The 19906-nt window shown below is 37.8% G+C and overlaps 2 protein-coding genes across 3 annotated transcripts in view; both read left to right on the top strand.

Moving 5' to 3' along the window:
* The first annotated feature begins 471 nt into the window (after window positions 1-471).
* On the top strand, window positions 472-9905 carry LOC133663328 (serotransferrin-like). Its single transcript, XM_062067719.1, has 17 exons — window positions 472-597; window positions 679-833; window positions 3440-3542; window positions 3620-3811; window positions 4647-4776; window positions 4848-4900; window positions 5076-5239; window positions 6592-6745; window positions 6806-6969; window positions 7033-7129; window positions 7413-7433; window positions 7610-7771; window positions 8621-8771; window positions 9045-9112; window positions 9187-9368; window positions 9463-9652; window positions 9726-9905. Exons 1-17 carry the CDS (start codon window positions 552-554, stop codon window positions 9767-9769), a joined length of 2076 nt encoding a protein of 691 aa, XP_061923703.1. The 5' UTR covers window positions 472-551; the 3' UTR covers window positions 9770-9905.
* Window positions 9906-18359: 8454 nt separating this feature from the next.
* hibch (3-hydroxyisobutyryl-CoA hydrolase) overlaps window positions 18360-19906 on the top strand; it is a 39683-nt gene continuing 38136 nt past the window's right edge. For both annotated transcript variants that reach the window (XM_062068532.1, XM_062068534.1), the window contains exons 1-2: window positions 18360-18513; window positions 18720-18762. In XM_062068532.1, coding sequence (XP_061924516.1) covers window positions 18482-18513; window positions 18720-18762 — 75 coding nt within the window. In that variant the 5' untranslated portion in view covers window positions 18360-18481. The remainder of the gene's footprint in view (window positions 18514-18719; window positions 18763-19906) is intronic.

Below are 19906 nucleotides of genomic sequence, written 5' to 3'. Positions count from 1 at the left end.
ATTCAACATTTACATCTACATTTATGTTTAACTTTTATATTCAGATTGACTATTTAGTTCAAACATTTGTATACAATTTAAATTTAACATGTATATTTACATTTAACATTTTTATTTAACATTTAGATTTTACATTTCAATTCAACATTTCAATTCAACATTTGTATATTTAGATTTAACAATATATTTGAAATCTAATATTTAGATTTAACATTTAGATTTAGATTTAGCAATTGGATTCATTATTTAGATTTAACATCTTTATTCAACATTTGGATTTAGCATTCATATTTAACATTTATAAATGAGCTAAGCGTGAGAAAAGTAATATAAGTGTGAGATAAGCGAGATAAATATTCAATATATATCAGCTGGAAAAGCATGATTGCACCTCTAAATGAGGACATTTTGTGTTCTGAGCACACACATGCTCAATTAGGAAATGTGGGCCAGCTGTGTCTTTCACCTTTTTTTTGTTTTTGAGTTCAGAGTTTTGCTATAAAAGGCCACACAGGCTACCTTTCAGCCTGCTGACCTGGATACCTTTCACCATGAAGCACCTTCTCGTCCTGGTCCACCTCCTTCTTGCCTGCCTGGGTAAAAACTATTTGCTTGCAAACACACACTTTGTTGGTCATATGTGATGGGTTTTTCTTCTCCATGTGTCTCCACTGGCAGCCGCTGTCTGGTCGGCCCCTGCTGACACGGAAAAGGTGAGGTGGTGTGTCAAGTCGGACAAAGAGTACCAGAAATGTATGGACCTCGCAGCCAAAGCGCCTGTGTTCACCTGTGTGAAGAGGACCAACTCAATGGATTGTATCATTGCCATTCATGTGAGTTGTTGTCTTTGTGTTCTACACTCAAACATTACCACACTTATTTTTCAAATAAACCAATAGAACTGTTGCTGAAGTAAACTATATTACGCAGATGGAAAAATATTGTGCAAGAAAGCTAGTAAAAAGCCTCTGATGGGCTTTTTTTGGGGCATTTTTGGAAACTTGTGAACAGCAGCCCCAAGCCACAATACAGCACTTTGCCATTATGCACCAATTACTGTCACGGCAAGTGAGGTACATTCAAGAACCCCAGAATTGTGACCCACAACACAAGCGAGTCCTTTTTTGAGCACACTGTTATGTAATGCAACTTCTGCTGCATAATGACACTAAGGATTCAGTTTCTGTTTTAATTTATTTTTCTGTAATAGAGAGGTATTTGAATCTGTATACCAATTTGAATGTCACGCGTTTCCCAAAAAAACAGCAAAGTCAACAGATGCTGCTTCAAACATAGCAGTGTTAATGCTAGTCCAAAATGGATTATGACTGTTTCTTAACCATTGTTCAGAGTCAACTCGTTTTCAGAGTTTCTTCCCAACATGGTCCCCTGTAGTCACGTGAGGGGCTTTAAACCAGTCATTTACGTAGATCATCTGGTCAAAAGCCTCATGTGACTACAGGGCGCCATGCTGGGGACCAACTCAAAGTTGGTCATACTCTATACACGACTCTGCCATTGTTGGAAAACTAGCGGCCCACCAAAAAATGTCTGTTGTGTGCCGCAGTGGTTAATAGTTATTACCACTTGTGGCAGTAATGACAAATCAAACAGAAGTCTGGAGGTACAGGCATAAAAGTAAAGGTGCAGAAATTATGACCAAAGTAGGGTTGTACCAAAATGTATATTGATACTTCTCAATATTGGCTTTATTTTAACAGAAAATCCTACAATGCAATACACGTTTCCTATTGCACTCAAATAACAATTTTACAAGGTTAAAATATAAATTAAAAGGCATTAAACACATTGGGCATTTCTTGTTTCACTCAAAGAACAATTTACTATTTTCCATATTACATAGTCTGCTATAATCAAGGATAAACAAACATGATTTATGGTTGCCACTCCTGGTTTGTGTTAAGAAAAATACAATAAAGTACAAACAAAACTATGGTTAAATGTACACAAATAAGCCATGTAGCAGGTAAACCACATTGTAGCCGTTTGTTACACAATTCAGTCATTTCACTTGCATTAGTTTGGCATCTAGCCAAGCAGTTGTGTTTGTATCTACATGTGTACAACAGGGGAATGTTTAACTCGAGTCATCTTTGTGTTTGCAAGAATGTCAACGTGTTTGCTGAGTGAGTGGGTGGGTGAGTGAGTGAGTGAGTGAAGGGAGGGAGGGAGTGCGTGCCCTGTGCAGAGGTGATTAAGGGATCTGGTTGTGTCCTGCAAAACAAAAAATTCAACAAGATTTGTCACAAATTGGCGGCCTTGTCATGCTGAGCAGACCCATTGTAAAGATAAGGGTGTTTCCCTCGAGGAAAACAACCCAGAAGGGAACATCTGCCCTGCTCCTCGACTGTCTGCACCAGAGCTGAACAGGACCGGTGTAACTACATTACCGGTCACTATAACTCATTGTGCAGATTTGAATACTTATGTAAATGTTTACCTATGTTTGAAGCCAAGGTGGTAATACTAATCGCCGCGTTTAGCGAGGCATGTTTTAAAGCAACACTTACAGCGCGGCGTCACCTTTATCATTAGTTTTGAAGCCCAAATACTTCCATATTGCGCTTCACGCACCCTCTTTATTAACCAGTAGAAATCATGTGATTTTTGCCACTCTTCCACTCCAAGATGTTGTTGCTTCCATGCACTTTTTTTAACGCACATGCACCTCAGCTCTGTAGTCACAGTGGCATTCAGATGAAAGATGGGACCGGCGTTTTTCAAAGGCAGATTAGTACTGATTTCAATTATCGCGGTACTTTAATTAATAGTACCGGTTTACTGTACAACCATAGACCAAAGTGGTGAAACTATTTTCATTTGCACTTTAATTTTGACAGGTTAAAAATATTCATTAAGAATTTTTATTTTATTGCAACATTGTATGCAAGTGGATATTTGTTTAAAGTCCCTTGTGCAGTACAATGTTTTCTAATCAGCTTGACCTAAGGGTTATCTTTGATCAACACATGGTTTCATACTGTTTGAAATACATATTGAATATAATTACAATCAAGAGTAAGATTACTAATTTAATGTTCAGATTTGTATTGGAAAAGTTGGGCCCTGAGGCCAAAAAAGTTAAGAACCCCTGGTCTGATAAATTCTCTGCTGTTTTTAGAACTCTAATGCAGAAACCATCTCACACAAGTTTAGCTAAATAGTTGTCTGACTTGGTGGTTTGGCAGATGATATTGCTTTGGATGGAGGAGTTATCTGTTTGGCAATGTGTATCTGTGGAAACTAATGCTATGTAGCCTAATGATCCCAAAAGGCAGGATGCAAAGATTTTAAAGTGAGACCGCCAATTGAGCCTCACCTTATTACATGTCTCATTGAATGAATTTATAATTCAGTTTAGAAATCTTATGCAGAAACAGTCCCTGAAAAGTTGAACTAAATATCAGTTGTCTGACAGGGTGGTTTGGCAGATGCAATCACTTTGGATGGAGGAGATATTTACACTGCTGGACTGAAGAACTACGAACTGCATCCCATTATTGCTGAGAACTATGGCTCCCGTAAGATAAATATCTTAATTTTAAATCCATTTGACTATCAAAATGCTTCAAATGGAACTTAACCTTTTTCACCTTAGCGTCCGAGAGCTGTTACTATGCGGTGGCCGTGGCTAAAAAGGGCACCGGATTTGGCATTCAAGAGCTGGAGGGGAAGAAATCCTGCCACACCGGTTTGGGGAAATCTGCTGGCTGGAACATTCCAATTGGAACTCTGGTGTCTATGGATATACTGAAGTGGAAAAGCACTGACGACAAACCAATTGAGGAGGGTGAGTGACAGCTGTCAAGCCATCTCTCATGTTAAAGACCAGGGATGTCCAAACTTTTTGGCATGGGAGCCACATTGGGCCAAGGGCCAAAAGCTGACTGCATGTAAAGTAACTGATAAGAGACAACGTTTAATAACCCCTACATTAGACCCTGATTGTGATTGACTCCTATATCCTATTTACTTCTGTGACGACCTCCCTTAAAGTTTTGTAAATCAAATGTCACGCAGCTAAATTGCACCAAACAGAATAAGTGTGGAGTGTTTTGCATTGTAGTGGATTTACATGGGTTTAATTTAAATTATGTATTGTGGTTGTATCTAAGGTTCAGCGAGCAGGTTATGTAACATGTGTTAACGTTCTGAGTAGTAAGGCTCTTATAAATCAATGCTGTGCTCAAACACTTGGTGAATTTTATGTTCATAGATCTGAATCCCAAAAATAAACTACAATATGGTGGTGATTTCGCAGCAGGGAGACTGACAGATATTAAGGTTCAGCTGGAAGCACCCCGCGGGCCAGGCTTCATACTAAACTTGTGACTTCTAGCAGGCCTGTGGGCTGTAGTTTAAACACCCCTGTTAGACCAACCCATGTGACTACTTTCTATTAAACATGTTGCTCTTTGGGTGAATTAATGTTTAAGTTAAAAAAAAAAAAGTAGTATGGGGTGCACGTACTGGCAGACTGCTTAAGAGATCGTGTCAGTCCACTTGCATTAAATGATGTTACAAAAAGCATAGAGAAATGACAATGTGTAACCACTTAAATACTATACTTTACAAGGTTTTTTTGACCTAAGCATGTATAATGACTATTATTTTTTTCTGCTTAGCGGTGGCGAGCTTCTTCTCTAAAAGCTGTGCCCCCGGAGCGGCCAACGAGACCAAACTGTGTGATGGCTGCAAGGGAGACTGCTCACGGTCCCACAATGAGCCCTACTACGATTACAGCGGTGCTTTCCAGTCAGTTTGCATCCATCTTTTCCAAGCATAATGTCTGGATGTATGGTAATGGATGAGAACTGTTCCTGTAGGTGCCTGGTGGAAAATGGAGATGTGGCTTTTGTTAATCATCTGACTGTGCCTGGTAAGTTCCCAAGAGTGTTACTGAGCCTTATAAGTACGTTTTCCTTTCTGCTTTAAGCTGTAGGTAAATTTATGTAAACTTAAGTGGAAAGTTTGTTCTGTCTGCAAACATTGTCTAAACTGAGCATTGCAGGAAAATGCTGCGTTTTGTAAACATGCTGTTTCCCCACCTGCAGATGATGAAAAGGTCAACTACGAACTGCTGTGCCTTGACAACACCAGGGCGCCCATGAACGATTACAAAAAATGCCACCTGGCCAGAGTACCAGCTCATGCTGTCGTTACCTGCAAGGACCCTCAGCTGGCAGAATTGATCTGGAGAAGCCTCACCACAGTGCGGGTAAGATGCATGACTCTAATGCAGTTTGAGAATCAATGTCAATCTTTTGGTACCAGGACTACCTTTTTCAGTGTTTTGTTTAGGAATTTTTATAATGTATCTACCAAATGTTAAATTAAATCAATTTACAATCTGAATTATGACTTAATGTTGAACAGGGATGTCAAACATGATGCCCAACAGATGAGTTTGGCAGGTGTAAAAATTAAACTGCTGTTCGAAATGTGTCCACTGGATGTTGCAATAGCAATTCTGTTGGGCAAGTTAATGGTTCATACTGGGGTGAGCAAGAAGTACAAGCAAAACAGGGCTATGACTCCTCCCTCCACTTATATGAAACTAAGTCATTTGCTTTGAGCAAATCATGCTTTGGCACTCTCTTCCAAAAATTGTCTCTTTGAAAAAAGTGGATCCAGAGTGTTCTGAGAATATCGTCACAGAAGTGAATGGGATGCTACATCTTTGAAAGTTTGGTTGGCATCAATAAAACAAAGTTACACACAAGAACTTTAAAAACTTCCTGAAATTGTAGTACCCTCATAATGTGACACCTGATATTGATTGCACTTGTGAAAGCTCAAAGATTCTGTATCAGGAGGAAAAACAATTGGTAACACTACTTGATGTGCAGTGTCTCATGTAGCATTTTAATAGTTCTGTGAAAATGTAAATAAAGTGAACAGCGATTTTCTACAATAAAGTCAGTCTCTTGTTCATACGGTTGGTTCTTTGAAATTGTTCATTCGTTGAACAGCTACTTTTCCATCAATACACTGAATACAGTGATGCCTACAAGGCAGGCAGTAACTCAGCCCACTTGAATAGTCTCTACCTCCAGCTTGTATGGGTGAGTTAGCGCCGGATTAATGTAAGGGACCAGCATTTGATACAAGGGATCAACTTTTTTTTATCCCAAAGGCTGAGATTTGCAGTTTAATGGCTTTGTATATTGGGGTTTTTTTTTTTTTTTGCACCAATTTCTTCAGCTTTTTCAACCAACTTCAAGTGTTGTCAAAAGGGTTATTTGGAATGAGCTTTTTTCTATTTTGGCCCAAAGAACCATCTTAAGTTTAGTTGTGACGAGATTTTCCCTCCATGCGCCCTCTGAGCAAAATAAGTTTTACACCTGAGTTACTTTTTAAAAAGCAAGTTTTTAGGTTAAGCAATAACGGCTTTATTTTGAAGGTAATTCAGATCGGTGAACTGATTAAGACTTTCTAATGAAGAAACATCTAAATGTTGCCTGATTACTGAACTTGACATACGTTTTTGCTGTATGCTATTTGACAATGTACTATTCAGCAATGCTTGGTATTGTAGTTGTGATTTAACTTTCCCCCTTTTTAAACCAGGACTTCGACCTGTTCTGCTCGAAGTCGTACGCTCCTGCCAAGAACCTGATGTTTAAAGATTCTACTGTGCAACTTGTCAAGCTGCCCAACAACACAAACTCCTTCATGTATTTGGGTGCCACATACACAGGCATTGTGCGCTCCCTGACAAAAGGTATTGACATACGAACCTATAAGGCAAACACTGTCTTAATTTATTTTTATTTTTTTAAAGAGGTCACTACAGCTAACAAAAGCGGTGCCATCACATGGTGTGCAGTGGGTGCTGCGGAGACCAGCAAGTGTAACAAATGGAGCTTTAGCTCTATGGTGGATGGAGACTGCAAAATTATTTGTCAGGAAGGCCCCACAGTTGAAGCCTGCTTGAAAATGATCCTGGTAAAGTTTTTTTTTTTAAGTTTATTTTTTTTAATTTATAACATTTTGGGTTCTTTCCTCTAGCGCAAAGAAGCGGATGCGATGACAGTTGATGGAGGAGAGGTGTTCTCAGCTGGGAAGTGTGGTCTGGTTCCAGCCATGGTGGAGCAGTACAAAGAAGGTACATAAGGAAATGCGATTTGTAGCGCCCCCTATAGGTTCTTAGATATGCTAGCAATGTGTTTCCCCACAGGGCTACAATGTATTTGTGGTAGTCTAGATGAGAGCAACTATTTGGCTTACACTTGTCTTGTGGAGCAGTATAAGACACTGTCGAGTCTGTCTTGCACAGGTGACACAGTAGGGGGTGCATGCGTTGACAAATGTGCAGGAGTTGTCTTACACAAATACATGACATTGTAAAGAAAGCAACTGAATTCTATGATTTTGTTTTCCCTCCACAGTAATGTGCAACATACCTGAAGGTAAGCAACTGTCTGTTCTCTTAGCTTGACCACAGGCAGCTAGACCAGAAGGGTGACAAACATTGACAGCTGGACTAGATGGCAACCAATTGGTCCACCTCCTGCATGTACCTGAATTTGATCATTAACTTATTTCTGAATATCTGGCAAGCACTTCTCTTGATATTTTCATGTAGAATCGGCCTCCTACTTTGCTGTGGCTGTGGTCAAGAGGGGCTCAGGGGTGACCTGGGACAACCTGAGGGGGATGAGGTCCTGCCACACGGGCTTTGGCAGAACGGCTGGTTGGAACATTCCCATGGGGGAAATCTATAAGCAAACTAATGACTGTGACTTCAGTAAGTACTTTTATTTTGTTATGGGGGAAATCAAATTATTTCTAGTCTGCTCACATTTGGGCTCAAATTGCTCGCTCAGCAGGTTTTCCAGACTGTTCCACTTCAGAGCTTATACTTCGAATCACTGTAAAACACGCAGAAATTGTGTCCATTATAAAGATACAAAAGTGCTAATTAAATTATAAATCCTATATGCTAGTGATATCAGCCTTTCACCGTGATTATTTCACATAGATAACATAAACAGTTGATGTATAATAACTACTTTGTAGGGTCAAATGGTGCACAATCCTAATGGCAGAGTGAAACATTGTACGGTAGTTTTATTTGAAACCTGCTGTCAGAAGACCATAGTGTTGTCACCACCTTAAGGAGTATCAATAACACCCTGCTGCATACAGTAAAATCCCCTTCACAAGTGCAAGATTATAACTTCTGTTACCAGTGGTATTTCAGTCTTATTCTAGTTGTACTTTGGAACATTATTTTGCACTTTAATTACTTTTCAAACAAAATACAGACATTTGAAAAGACTCACTTCATACGCCACAAGGACACTTTCTGAGTTCAAGCCACATTCTTAAAAAAAAAAAAAAAGTTTTATTAACCCAACATAAAATGAGTTTAAATAAATTGTTGACTAGATAACAGACAAGTTGTTAAAACTGAAGTTGCTCACTAAAAAAATAATCCAATGTTTTCTATTTTGACACATTCAAATTGCTCTGACTATAAAACAGAGGGCACTGCCCCATTACATTACTATTCCCCAAAGCATAACCTGATCTCTTTTTGCTAATAAAACTGCATTTGTACATTGCTAAAGAATATCTCCCCCACCTTCCTCAGCCAAGTTCTTCAGGAGCGGTTGTGCTCCCGGCGCGCCGGCCGACTCCCCATTCTGTTCTCAATGCGCCGGCAGCGGCAAAACTGTGGCTGACGAGTTCAAGTGCAAGGCCAGTGCTGAGGAAAAATACTACGGCTACGCTGGCGCCTTTAGGTAGGATGGTAGCAGTGATTATGGCATATTGACCTTTCTGGTAGCTTTTATTGGCCCTCTGCATTGACTAATTTGAGATGTAATTTAGTATTTGTCACAAATGACACAAAGCCAAGATTCTGTTCAGTGATAATAACCTACTGTACATTGTTTTTAACATCTTTAATTCACATTATTTATTAATGTGGTCCCTTGCCTTCAATTTGAATTTGGCTGCTCTTGAATTTCAAGATCTTCACATTTCATGAAATACATTTTGCTCCTCAATTTTAGATGCCTTGTTGATGGCTCTGGTGACGTTGCCTTCATTAAACACACAACTGTACAAGAAAACAGCGACGGTAAAGACTTGATGCGTCTTTTATCCTCAGCCATCTTTGTAACATTTAAAAATGTGCCTCTTCCTTTCTTGCAGGAAATGGTCCAGCATGGGCTCGCAATCTCTCCAGCAGTGACTATGAACTAATCTGCCCCAGGAAGCCTTCGGTTCCAGTCACACAGTTTAAAGATTGCTACCTGGCAGCCACCCCAGCACACGCTGTGGTGACACGACCAGAGACCCGCAATGATGTTGTTCGTGTTCTCCAGGATGAGCAGGTCAGAATACAGAATTTTTTTTAGCATTTAACACAATTTTGCCGTACTTCGAATCATTTAATCCATTTGACTTTTTTTTTTTTTTTTTTTGCAGGCCAAGTTTGGAAGGGGCAGCACTACCAATTTCAAGTTGTTTGAGTCAGAGTCTGGGAAGAATCTGCTCTTTGAGGACTCCACAAAGTGTCTCCAAGAAGTTCCTGCTGGGTCCAGTTACGAGAAGTTTTTAGGAATGGGGTACATGAACACCATGAACGTGCTGAGGCAGTGCAGTGACATCACTTCAGGTTTGTACTGTTCCTCACAAAGTGGAATTATGGTAGATAACTATTTGACTTATTCCTTTGAACTGTTTTACAGAACTGGAGAAACTGTGCACTTCCTATAGCTGCCAGTCAAACTAGATGGTGGTTCAGGTGTCCTTCACTGGCTCAAACTCTGGATTGTTCCTAGTAACTATGTACAACATGTTTCCTTGTTCCTGGATTGTTTTCCTAACACCTACTTTATTGTTCAAATAAAGCCTTTCAATAACTTAGAGTCCTGGTTTTGAAGTGTTACTAAATGGTCAAAAATTTGACATTTTCCATTATCAATCATTCTGACTTTTTAAATCAATACACAAGTAATGCAACATTAACCTATACATCTTTGTGGATAAACCAACCAGAAACTGTGCCTGCATGACCTACAAAGACTAATACAGAGTATTAGTGAAGATTTTAAACTGTGGAGAGATGGAGCAGCTCTGACATTCGGCGCAAGACTGTTTGACTTCAAGGTCTGTTACTAAACTTTGGTCTTAAATTTGGACACTAAGCACTCTAAAACTGGTCACATGACTAAAGTTCTGTCTGCAGCAAGCAATTTGGATAACTAAGGGGGTGTCTGCCAACCAAGACAATGCAAAATAAATCTCTTAAAGCTAGTGGTGCAAAATCAGTGCAAGAGTTTTAAAAGAAATAGATTTTCACAATTGCAAGGAAATTGATTTTGTTTTTGATCCCAGCAGCATGTAGAGAATCATAGAACCAAAATCAAACTTTGAAGTTCACACTAAGTGAGGCACTGATGCCAGTGTTTTTTTTAACTTTAAATCATTATACTTGAATACATTTTAATGGTGCTCATTTAGATACCAGGAGATAAACTTTTATATATTTTCTTGCATTACTTTCAACGCAAGCACAACAGGAAGTCAGCAGGAAAGGATAAGTTACACCCTTTACTTCATGCACAACCAGCTAAAACCCACCTACTCAAATTGTGCAGTCATTACCAACACACTTTAATGCCATATTGAGAGGCAAATTAAATTTCACAGATGCTGCCCATACCTATGCTCCTTCAAAGGCTGTGCTACTGGCTGCAAAGCATTGCACTTTCAAATACAACAATGAGTAGAGTGTGTGTGTGTGTGTATAAGTGTAAATAAATGAACACTGAAATTCAAGTATTTTATTTTTATATGTATATATATATATATATACATCAAGAATTCACTGAAAGTCAAGTATTTTATTTATATATAGATATGAAATACTTGAGTTTCAGTGAATTCTAGCTATAAATATACTCCTCCCCCTTAACCCCGCCCGATCCCACCCACCTTAACAAAGCCCCCCCCCCCCCCCCCCCCCCCAAATCTCCCGAATTCGGAGGTCTCAAGGTTGGCAAGTATGTCAGTGCTTGTTATTCCGAACATGCATACAATTACAATTGCAAGTAATGCATCTCATATTTCCATTTGTTTCATTACAGCATGCCCGAAAACGTATTTTAAATCGAACAATAAATAAATAAACAAAAAAAAGGCACATCCCTCCATCCATTTCTCCCGCTTGTACCTCTTGGGGTCACGGGGGATGCTGGAGCCTATCCCAGCTGCATTCACATGTCAACATAAAAACACAACCCTACATACATCAATCAATCAATGTTTATTTATATAGCCCTAAATCACAAGTGTCTAGGGCGACCGGTGCAATGGACGTTGAGTGGATCTAGCATAAAATTGTGAGAGTCCAGTCCATAGTGGATCTAACATAATAGTGAGAGTCCAGTCCATAGTGGATCTAACATAATAGTGAGAGTCCAGTCCATAGTGGGGCCAGCAGGAGACCAATCCATGTAATGTGCTTGGTGTCAACATTCTATTATAGCACCGATTTGGTGGAATTGACCCTATAGAATGTCTCTGCACCCCTCAACAAGCTGTTGAATAAAATCAATTTTGGTCCAAAATTATGAATTTTTGAATTTAAAGTATCTTACTTACTCACTGTTGTCCAAAACCATTTTAATGTGTTTTAAGGTGTTTTGACTCAGTAACACGTACCACCATAAATACTATACAATCAGTTTAAAAGTTGCTTGCCTAAGCGTTTGTGTCTTGCCCAAAAGAAGACCTGCACGCACTGAATTTGCTTATATTGTCCATTCATCCGTCCTTTCGGGGTAGCAAATTAGAACCTGGTAACTACCGACCTGTTTCTATTCTCAGTTCCAATTCGAAAGTAATGGAAAAAATAGTTTATGAACAGGTCGATAGATACCTTGCTACTAATAAACTCATGTACAATTTCCAATCCGGCTTCAGAATTAACCACTCCACTGACACATGCCTTCTCTATCTGACCGACCACATCAAACATGAGGTGGACGCGGGCAAATACTGCGGCATGGTCATGCTGGACCTTCAGAAGGCCTTTGACACCGTTAACCACGCTATACTGTTGGATAAGCTTAGAGCAATCGGATTTGATAAAACCTCATCGAGCTGGATGCAATCTTACTTGGAGGGGAGGACACAGGTGGTAGAGGTGCCGTGTCCCCCCCCCCTCTCAGTAAGCTGTGGAGTCCCCCAAGGTAGTATATTAGGGCCTTTACTGTTCGTAATATACTGTACGTAAATGACATGTCATCAGCATGCGACTGTGAATTGTTCCTGTTTGCGGATGACTTGGCCCTGCTGGTATCCGGGAAGGACAAGTCACAGGTGGAAAAAATCCTCAGTGCTGAACTCCTTAGTATTTGCACCTGGCTCGCTGACAATAAACTATCCATACACTTAGGTAAAACGGAATCCATCCTATTTGGGTCCCAAATCAATTTCAAGAAAGTCAGTGACTTCACTATTAAAGTGGGTGACATTGTTATCACCAGGAAAGATGAGGTCACCTACCTAGGTTCCATTCTAGAGGCTAATCTTTCCTGTGATAGAATGGCAACCAAGGTAATCAAAAAGGTCAACCAACGAACGACATTTCTCTACAGAATCTCCTCTCTGGTCAACAAAAGCACCTTGAAGATTGTAGCGGGAACTCTCGTTCAACCCTTTTTCGATTATGCTTGCACCTCCTGGTACCCTAGCACCTACAAAACCCTCAAATCTAGACTCCAAACATCCCAGAACAAGCTAGTCAGGTTACTTTTAGACCTCCACCCCAGATCACACCTCACTCCAACCCACTTCTCCAAAGTGGGCTGGCTCAGGGTGGAGGACAGAGTAAAACAACTTGCACTGAGCCTAGTCTATAAAATCCGCTACACCTCCCTGATACCGAAGTACATGTCAAACTACTTCCTTAACCGCCATAACCACAACACCAGGGGGAGTTCCACAAACCACGTTAAACCCAGATTCCGATCTAAAAAAGGTCTTAACTCATTCTCCTTCTATGCCACATCAATATGGAATGCACTCCCAACAGGTGTAAAAGAAAGTGCATCTCTGTCATCCTTCAAAACCACACTAAAAGAACACCTCCAGGCAACTTCAACCCTTGTCTAACATCCTCCCCCTTCCACCTCCCACCTCCCCGGATTGTAAATAACCAAATGTAAATAATCAAATGTATTTCTAATGTATATACTTGTTCTTATGTTATCTGAACTCACTATGTTCTCTGCTCGCTGTACATATCCTACCAAGTCAGACCTACACTGTTTCATTGCCCATTTCTCTGATGATGCAATTGTTAATGACTGAAGTGCTGTTATCAACCAAACCATCCACATCCCACACCCCGGATTGTAAATAATGTAAATAGTTCAATGTATATACTCTGATGATTAACTTGTGTGATGACTGTATTATGATGACAGTATATATTTGTACCATGAATTGATTTACGTGGACCCCGACTTAAACAAGTTGAAAAACTTATTCGGGTGTTACCATTAGTGGTCAATTGTACGGAATATGTACTGTACTGTGCAATCTACTAATAAAAGTTTCAATCAATCAATCAATCAATGCGGGGGGTGCTGGAGCAGAAAAAATAGCTCTGGTTATTTTTAGGTTTGAAAATATTATTTTTTTTTATAATAAGTGAAGGGTAAAATCTATAATTGTATATTCATAATATGATAAATACTCTCTCTCTCTCTCTCTCTCTCTCTCTCTCGTTCTATATATATATATATATATATATATATATATATATATATATATATATATATATATATATATATATATATATATATATATATATATATATACACTACCGTTCAAAAGTTTGGGGTCACATTGAAATGTCCTTATTTTTGAAGGAAAAGCACTGTACTTTTCAATGAAGATAACTTTAAACTAGTCTTAACTTTAAAGAAATACACTCTATACATTGCTAATGTGGTAAATGACTATTCTAGCTGCAAATGTCTGGTTTTTGGTGCAATATCTACATAGGTGTATAGAGGCCCATTTCCAGCAACTATCACTCCAGTGTTCTAATTAGAGATGTCCGATAATATCGGTCTGCCGATATTATCGGCCGATAAATGCGTTAAAATGTAATATCGGAAATTATCGGTATCGGTTTTTTTTTATTATCAGTATCGTTTTTTTTGTTTGTTTTTTTGTTTTTTTTGTTTTTTTTTTATTAAATCCACATAAAAAACACAAGATACACTTAAAATTAGTGCACCAACCCAAAAAACCTCCCTCCCCCATTTACACTCATTCACACAAAAGGGTTGTTTCTTTCTGTTATTAATATTCTGGTTCCTACATTATATATCAATATATATCAATACAGTCTGCAAGGGATACAGTCCGTAAGCACACATGATTGCTGGTCCACTAATAATACTAACCTTTAACAGTTAATTTTACAAATTTTCATTAATTACTAGTTTCTATGTAACTGTTTTTATATTGTTTTACTTTCTTTTTTATTCAAGAAAATGTTTTTAATTTATTTATCTTATTTTATTTGATTCATTTTTTTAAAAAGTACCTTATCTTCACCATACCTGGTTGTCCAAATTAGGCATAATAATGTGTTAATTCCACGACTGTATATATCGGTTGATATCGGTATCGGTTTATATCGGTATAGGTAATTAAAGAGTTGGACAATATCGGCATATCGGATATCGGCAAAAAGCCATTATCGGACATCCCTAGTTCTAATGGTACAATGTGTTTGCTCATTGGCTCAGAAGGCTAATTGATGATTAGAAAACCCTTGTGCAATCATGTTCACACATCCGAAAACAGTTTAGCTCGTTACAGAAGCTACAAAACTGACCTTCCTTTGAGCAGATTGAGTTTCTGGAGCATCACATTTGTGGGGTCAATTAAACGCTCAAAATGGCCAGAAAAAGAGAACTTTCATCTGAAACTCGACAGTCTATTGTTCTTCTTAGAAATTAAGGCTATTCCACAAAATTGTTTGGGTGACCCCAAACTTTTGAACGGTAGTGTATGTATATATATATATATATATATATATATATATATATATATATATATATATATATATATATATATATATATATATATATATATATATATATATATATATATATATATATATATATATATATATATATATATATATATATATATATATATACATACATACATACATACATATATATATATATATATATATATATATATATATATATATATATATATATATATATATATACATACATATATATATATATATATATATATATATATATATATATATATATATATATATATATATATATATATATATATATATATATATATATATATACACACTACCGTTCAAAAGTTTGGACGGTAGTGTGTGTATATATATATATATATATATATATATATATATATATATATATATATATATATATATATATATATATATATATATATATATATATATATGAATGTATATATGTATATATATATATATATATATATATATATATATATATATATATATATATATATATATATATATATATACATATATATATATATATATATATACACTACCGTTCAAAAGTTTGGGGTCACCCAAACAATTTTGTGGAATAGCCTTCATTTCTAAGAAGAACAATAGACTGTCGAGTTTCAGTTTTTAGGCTCCAGCACCACCCGCGACCCCGAAAGGGACAAGCGGTAGAAAATGGATGGATGGATGGATTTATACAAATGTTATGTTTTAAATGTTTTAATATGTTTTAAAATAATTAGTGTGTGAATGTGAGTGTTAATGTTGGTTGTCTATCTGTGTTGGCCCTGCGATGAGGATGCAACTTGTCCCAGGTTGTACCCCACCTTCCGCCTAAGTGCAGCTGGGATATGCTCCAGTCTGGAAGCATTATTGTAGCAAAATTATTCTCCAGCACCCCCCTGTGACCTCAAAAGAGACAAGCGGTAGATCCATGGATGGATGGAACAGATAATAATATTCAAATTGAATAAAAGTCTATATTTTTTAAACTTTTGTTTTTTATTTTATATAAAAATGTTTTCATATTTTTTGATTATTCTGGTCACAAATGCTCTCTACTCGTGCTGCACCACCGTGTGTCAGTGTAGGGCAAAACATATCTGTAATAGGACAAAAGGCTGACTACTAAATGAAAGATAGTATTTGTAATTGTACATACATAAAATGATAAACATAATATATATAACCATATATAATAAATATGATATGTATTTCCATCCATCCATTTCCTACCGCTTGTCCCTTTTGGGGTCGCGGGGGGTGCTGGAGCCTATCTCAGCTGCATTCGGGCGGAAGGCGAGGTACGCCCTGGACAAGTCGCCACCTTATCGCAGGGCCAACTAAAAATGATAATATATAAAAATACATTAAAATGTATATATTTTTTAGTATAAATCCTCTAAAGGCCTTAGTGGCCACATGCGTGGACAGCACCTTCTAGCTCTTATTTCCAAAATTGTGTACACTACTGAATTGGGGTCTTATGCCGCTTATGTCAGGGGTGTCCAATCTTTTTCCACTGAGGGCCGCACACTGAAAAATCTAAGCAAGCGGGGGCCATTTTGATATTTTTTATTTTAAAAACCAATACATATATGTATAAAAAAGATACATTTAGGCCTCCACTCAGACTTGATCCCGGGGACCCCAAAAGGTTTTTGGTCAAAAAAAATATTACAAATAGATAGATAGATAGATAGTACTTTATTGATTCCTTCAGGAGAGTTCCCTCAGGAAAATTAAAATGTGTCATTATTTAGTATTATTATTATTATTCAAGGTTTAAATATCTAGATCAACATTAGGTCTATCTGTCAATAAAACGCTTTTAAAGATTTAAGTTGTATGCCATTTTTGTCAAGGAAAACTGTGTTTTTTTAAGGAAAAAAAACACAAAATATGCAATATTTTCCCCCAATAAAATTTTAAAGTGGAATATTTGAGACTATATAATAATTGGAGTCTTAAATAGGTCAATAACTCATAACAACATTGATTTTAATTCATTATTTTTTGAGCAATGACACTTAAAAAAAAAAAAAGTCCCACTAAAATTATTGGGGATCCAAAAGGGTACTGCTCAGTAAAGTTTAAAAAAATAAATCCAACATTTTTTTTTACTTTTACCACAATAGTCTCAAGATCAACTTCAGAAATATCTGTCAATTATAAGTTTTATTGTTGTTTATGTTTTTTGTTTGTTCGTCTTAGGCCCTTCTTTAAAAAACTTTGTTTTTTAAATGGCAACCAAAAAATATGCAACATTTTCCCCCCAAAATATCTCAAAGTGGAATATTTAATGTGAAGTAAATGGAGCCTTGAATAGGTCAATAATTCATAATGACATTGATTTTGATTTGATTTCATCATTATTTTTTAAAGAAAGAAACAGCCTGCATGGCAGCTTTGTGTTATTAGAGTAAATAATGCAACATTTTCTTGTTACATTTCACCTGTTTGCTCTTTTATACCACTTTTTATGTTTTTTGTATTTTTTTCATCGTATTTTTACAATGTGCCGTGGGGCCGTTAAAAAATTACCTGCGGGCCGCAAATGGCCCCCGGGCTGCACTTTGGACACCCCTGGCTTATGTGGACACTTGTACTGCTATCTGGTGGTGTCAGAAGAGTATAACATACAATGGAATTTGGGGGAAAAAAAAGTGTAAAAATAAAAATTAGCATGTCACTACACATGAAGTAAACGTTTGTGTCATATCAAAAGATGATTTTTTGTTTTTATTCTAATTAGGGTCCAATGAGCCCAAATAGCAAGGAAAAATTTAAAAAAGCATGTAAACAAACAGCTTGGGCCTTTTTTTTTTAAGTAAACATGTTGATTTTCACTTGTTTTTTCCTCATGCCACATATACCCTCTACTCGTGCTCTACCATCTTATGTCCAGTAGGTGTCAGTGTAAGACAATGGGACAAAAGGCTAAAAAGTAACATGTGTAACTTTATATAAATAATATCATAAATATTACACATATAACATTATATAGTAAATGTGTAGGACAAAACATATCTATAAAACGGGACAAAAAGCTGACTGGCAATTAAATTTTTTAGAGCAGTAAAAACGAAAAAAGTCAGGGGACATATCCAACCATAAAGATAATTAAATATAAATAAAACAAATTTATAATAAACATCGTTTTGAAAAACTGCATTTAAAACCATTAAAAAAACTCATTAGTAAATTAGAAGTTGGCCTGCCCTTTGCTGATGCATGATTACGTCGTCTTCCATGACGTCAGTAATACTGACCAATCAGGAGTAGTTAGAACCCTCTACCAGGAAGTAAACTCCGGGGAAGGACAGTGCTCGAAGAAGCACAAGCATCGTTACCTTCCTGAGAAGTTGACGGGATCAAAGTGTCGTCATGTCCTTAACAATATTGACGGCTACACAAAGGTAGATTTCCTGTCTGCCCTCATTTGAATTCTCGCTCATGTGACTTCGCTAATGTCACTGGCTTTAAATGGAATGCTGAACCTTTGTAGAGTGAAATTGGGAGAACACAAATAATGGCAGTATTATTATGGATGACTGTATGTTCTCAAATCATAAAATGGAAGCATGTACATACTTAAATAGTGAAATATCGCACTTTCTTTCAGACTGAGATCTATCTGCAGACTGCATCGAATTCAAGGACACATGGTGAGAGAAGGACTGCTTTGTAGTACAGTGGTACCTTCCTTAATAATCCGTTCCAAAAGGTCTGACAAACACCGAATCGGATGAAAACTAAATACATTTTTCCATATTAAATGTTAACTCACCCCATACACTGAAACATGTTAACACAAAGAACATATTATAGGGAATATTTATAGATTTGCATGCAGAAAACAATGCAAACTTCATATACATCCATCCATCAATTTTTTCTACCGCTTGTCCCTTTTGGGGGTGCTGGAGCGTATCTCAGCGGCATTCTGGCGGAAGGCGGGGTACACCCTGGACAAGTTGACACCTCATCGCAGGGCCAACACAGATAGACAGACAACATTCACACTCACATTCACACACTAGGGACCATTTAGTGTTGCCAATCAACCTATCCCAAGGTGCATGTTTATGGAGGTAGGAGGAAGCCGGAGTACCCGGAGGGAACCCGCGCAGTCACGGGGAGAACATGCAATCTCCACACAGAAAGACCCCGAGCCCGGGGATCGAACCCAGGACCTTTGTATTGTGAGGCACATCCACTAACCCCTGTCTCACCGTGCTGCTCCTCCATATACATGACAAAGGAAACTGATAATGAGCATTTAATATGACTTACTTTTATAGAATACTCAGAAAGCTAGTAGCTTAATTGTCCATCCATCCATCCATTTTCTACCGCTTGCCCCTTTTTTGGGGTCGCGGGGGGTGCTGGAGCCTATCTCAGCTGCATTTGTGCGGAAGGCCGGGTACACCCTGGACAAGTCGCCAACACAGATAGACAGACAACAGTCACACTCACATTCACACACTAGGGCCAATTTAGTGTTGCCAATCAACCTATCCCCAGGTGCATGTTTTTGGCGGTGGTATCCGGAGGGAACCCACGCAGTCACAGGGAGAACATGCAAACTCCACACAGAAAGATCCCGAGCCCGGGATTGAACTCAGGACCTTCGTATTGTGAGGAACATGCATTAACCCGTGTTCCACCGTGCTGCCCATCTTAATTGTCATTGTACAACATATACAACAACAATAAGTATGTACAAAAAGTACAGGACGGCAGTCTAATTATGCTGTAAAGCTTGTGCATGCTGAGAAAGGGTTTTACCCGAAACATTTGTGTGGCAAT

This window comes from Entelurus aequoreus, linkage group LG13 (assembly GCF_033978785.1).
Source record: "Entelurus aequoreus isolate RoL-2023_Sb linkage group LG13, RoL_Eaeq_v1.1, whole genome shotgun sequence".
In the NCBI taxonomy this organism is placed as follows: domain Eukaryota; kingdom Metazoa; phylum Chordata; class Actinopteri; order Syngnathiformes; family Syngnathidae; genus Entelurus; species Entelurus aequoreus.
The sequence above is the reverse complement of the archived record's forward strand: the minus strand, read 5'-3'. Positions and strand labels throughout refer to the sequence as shown.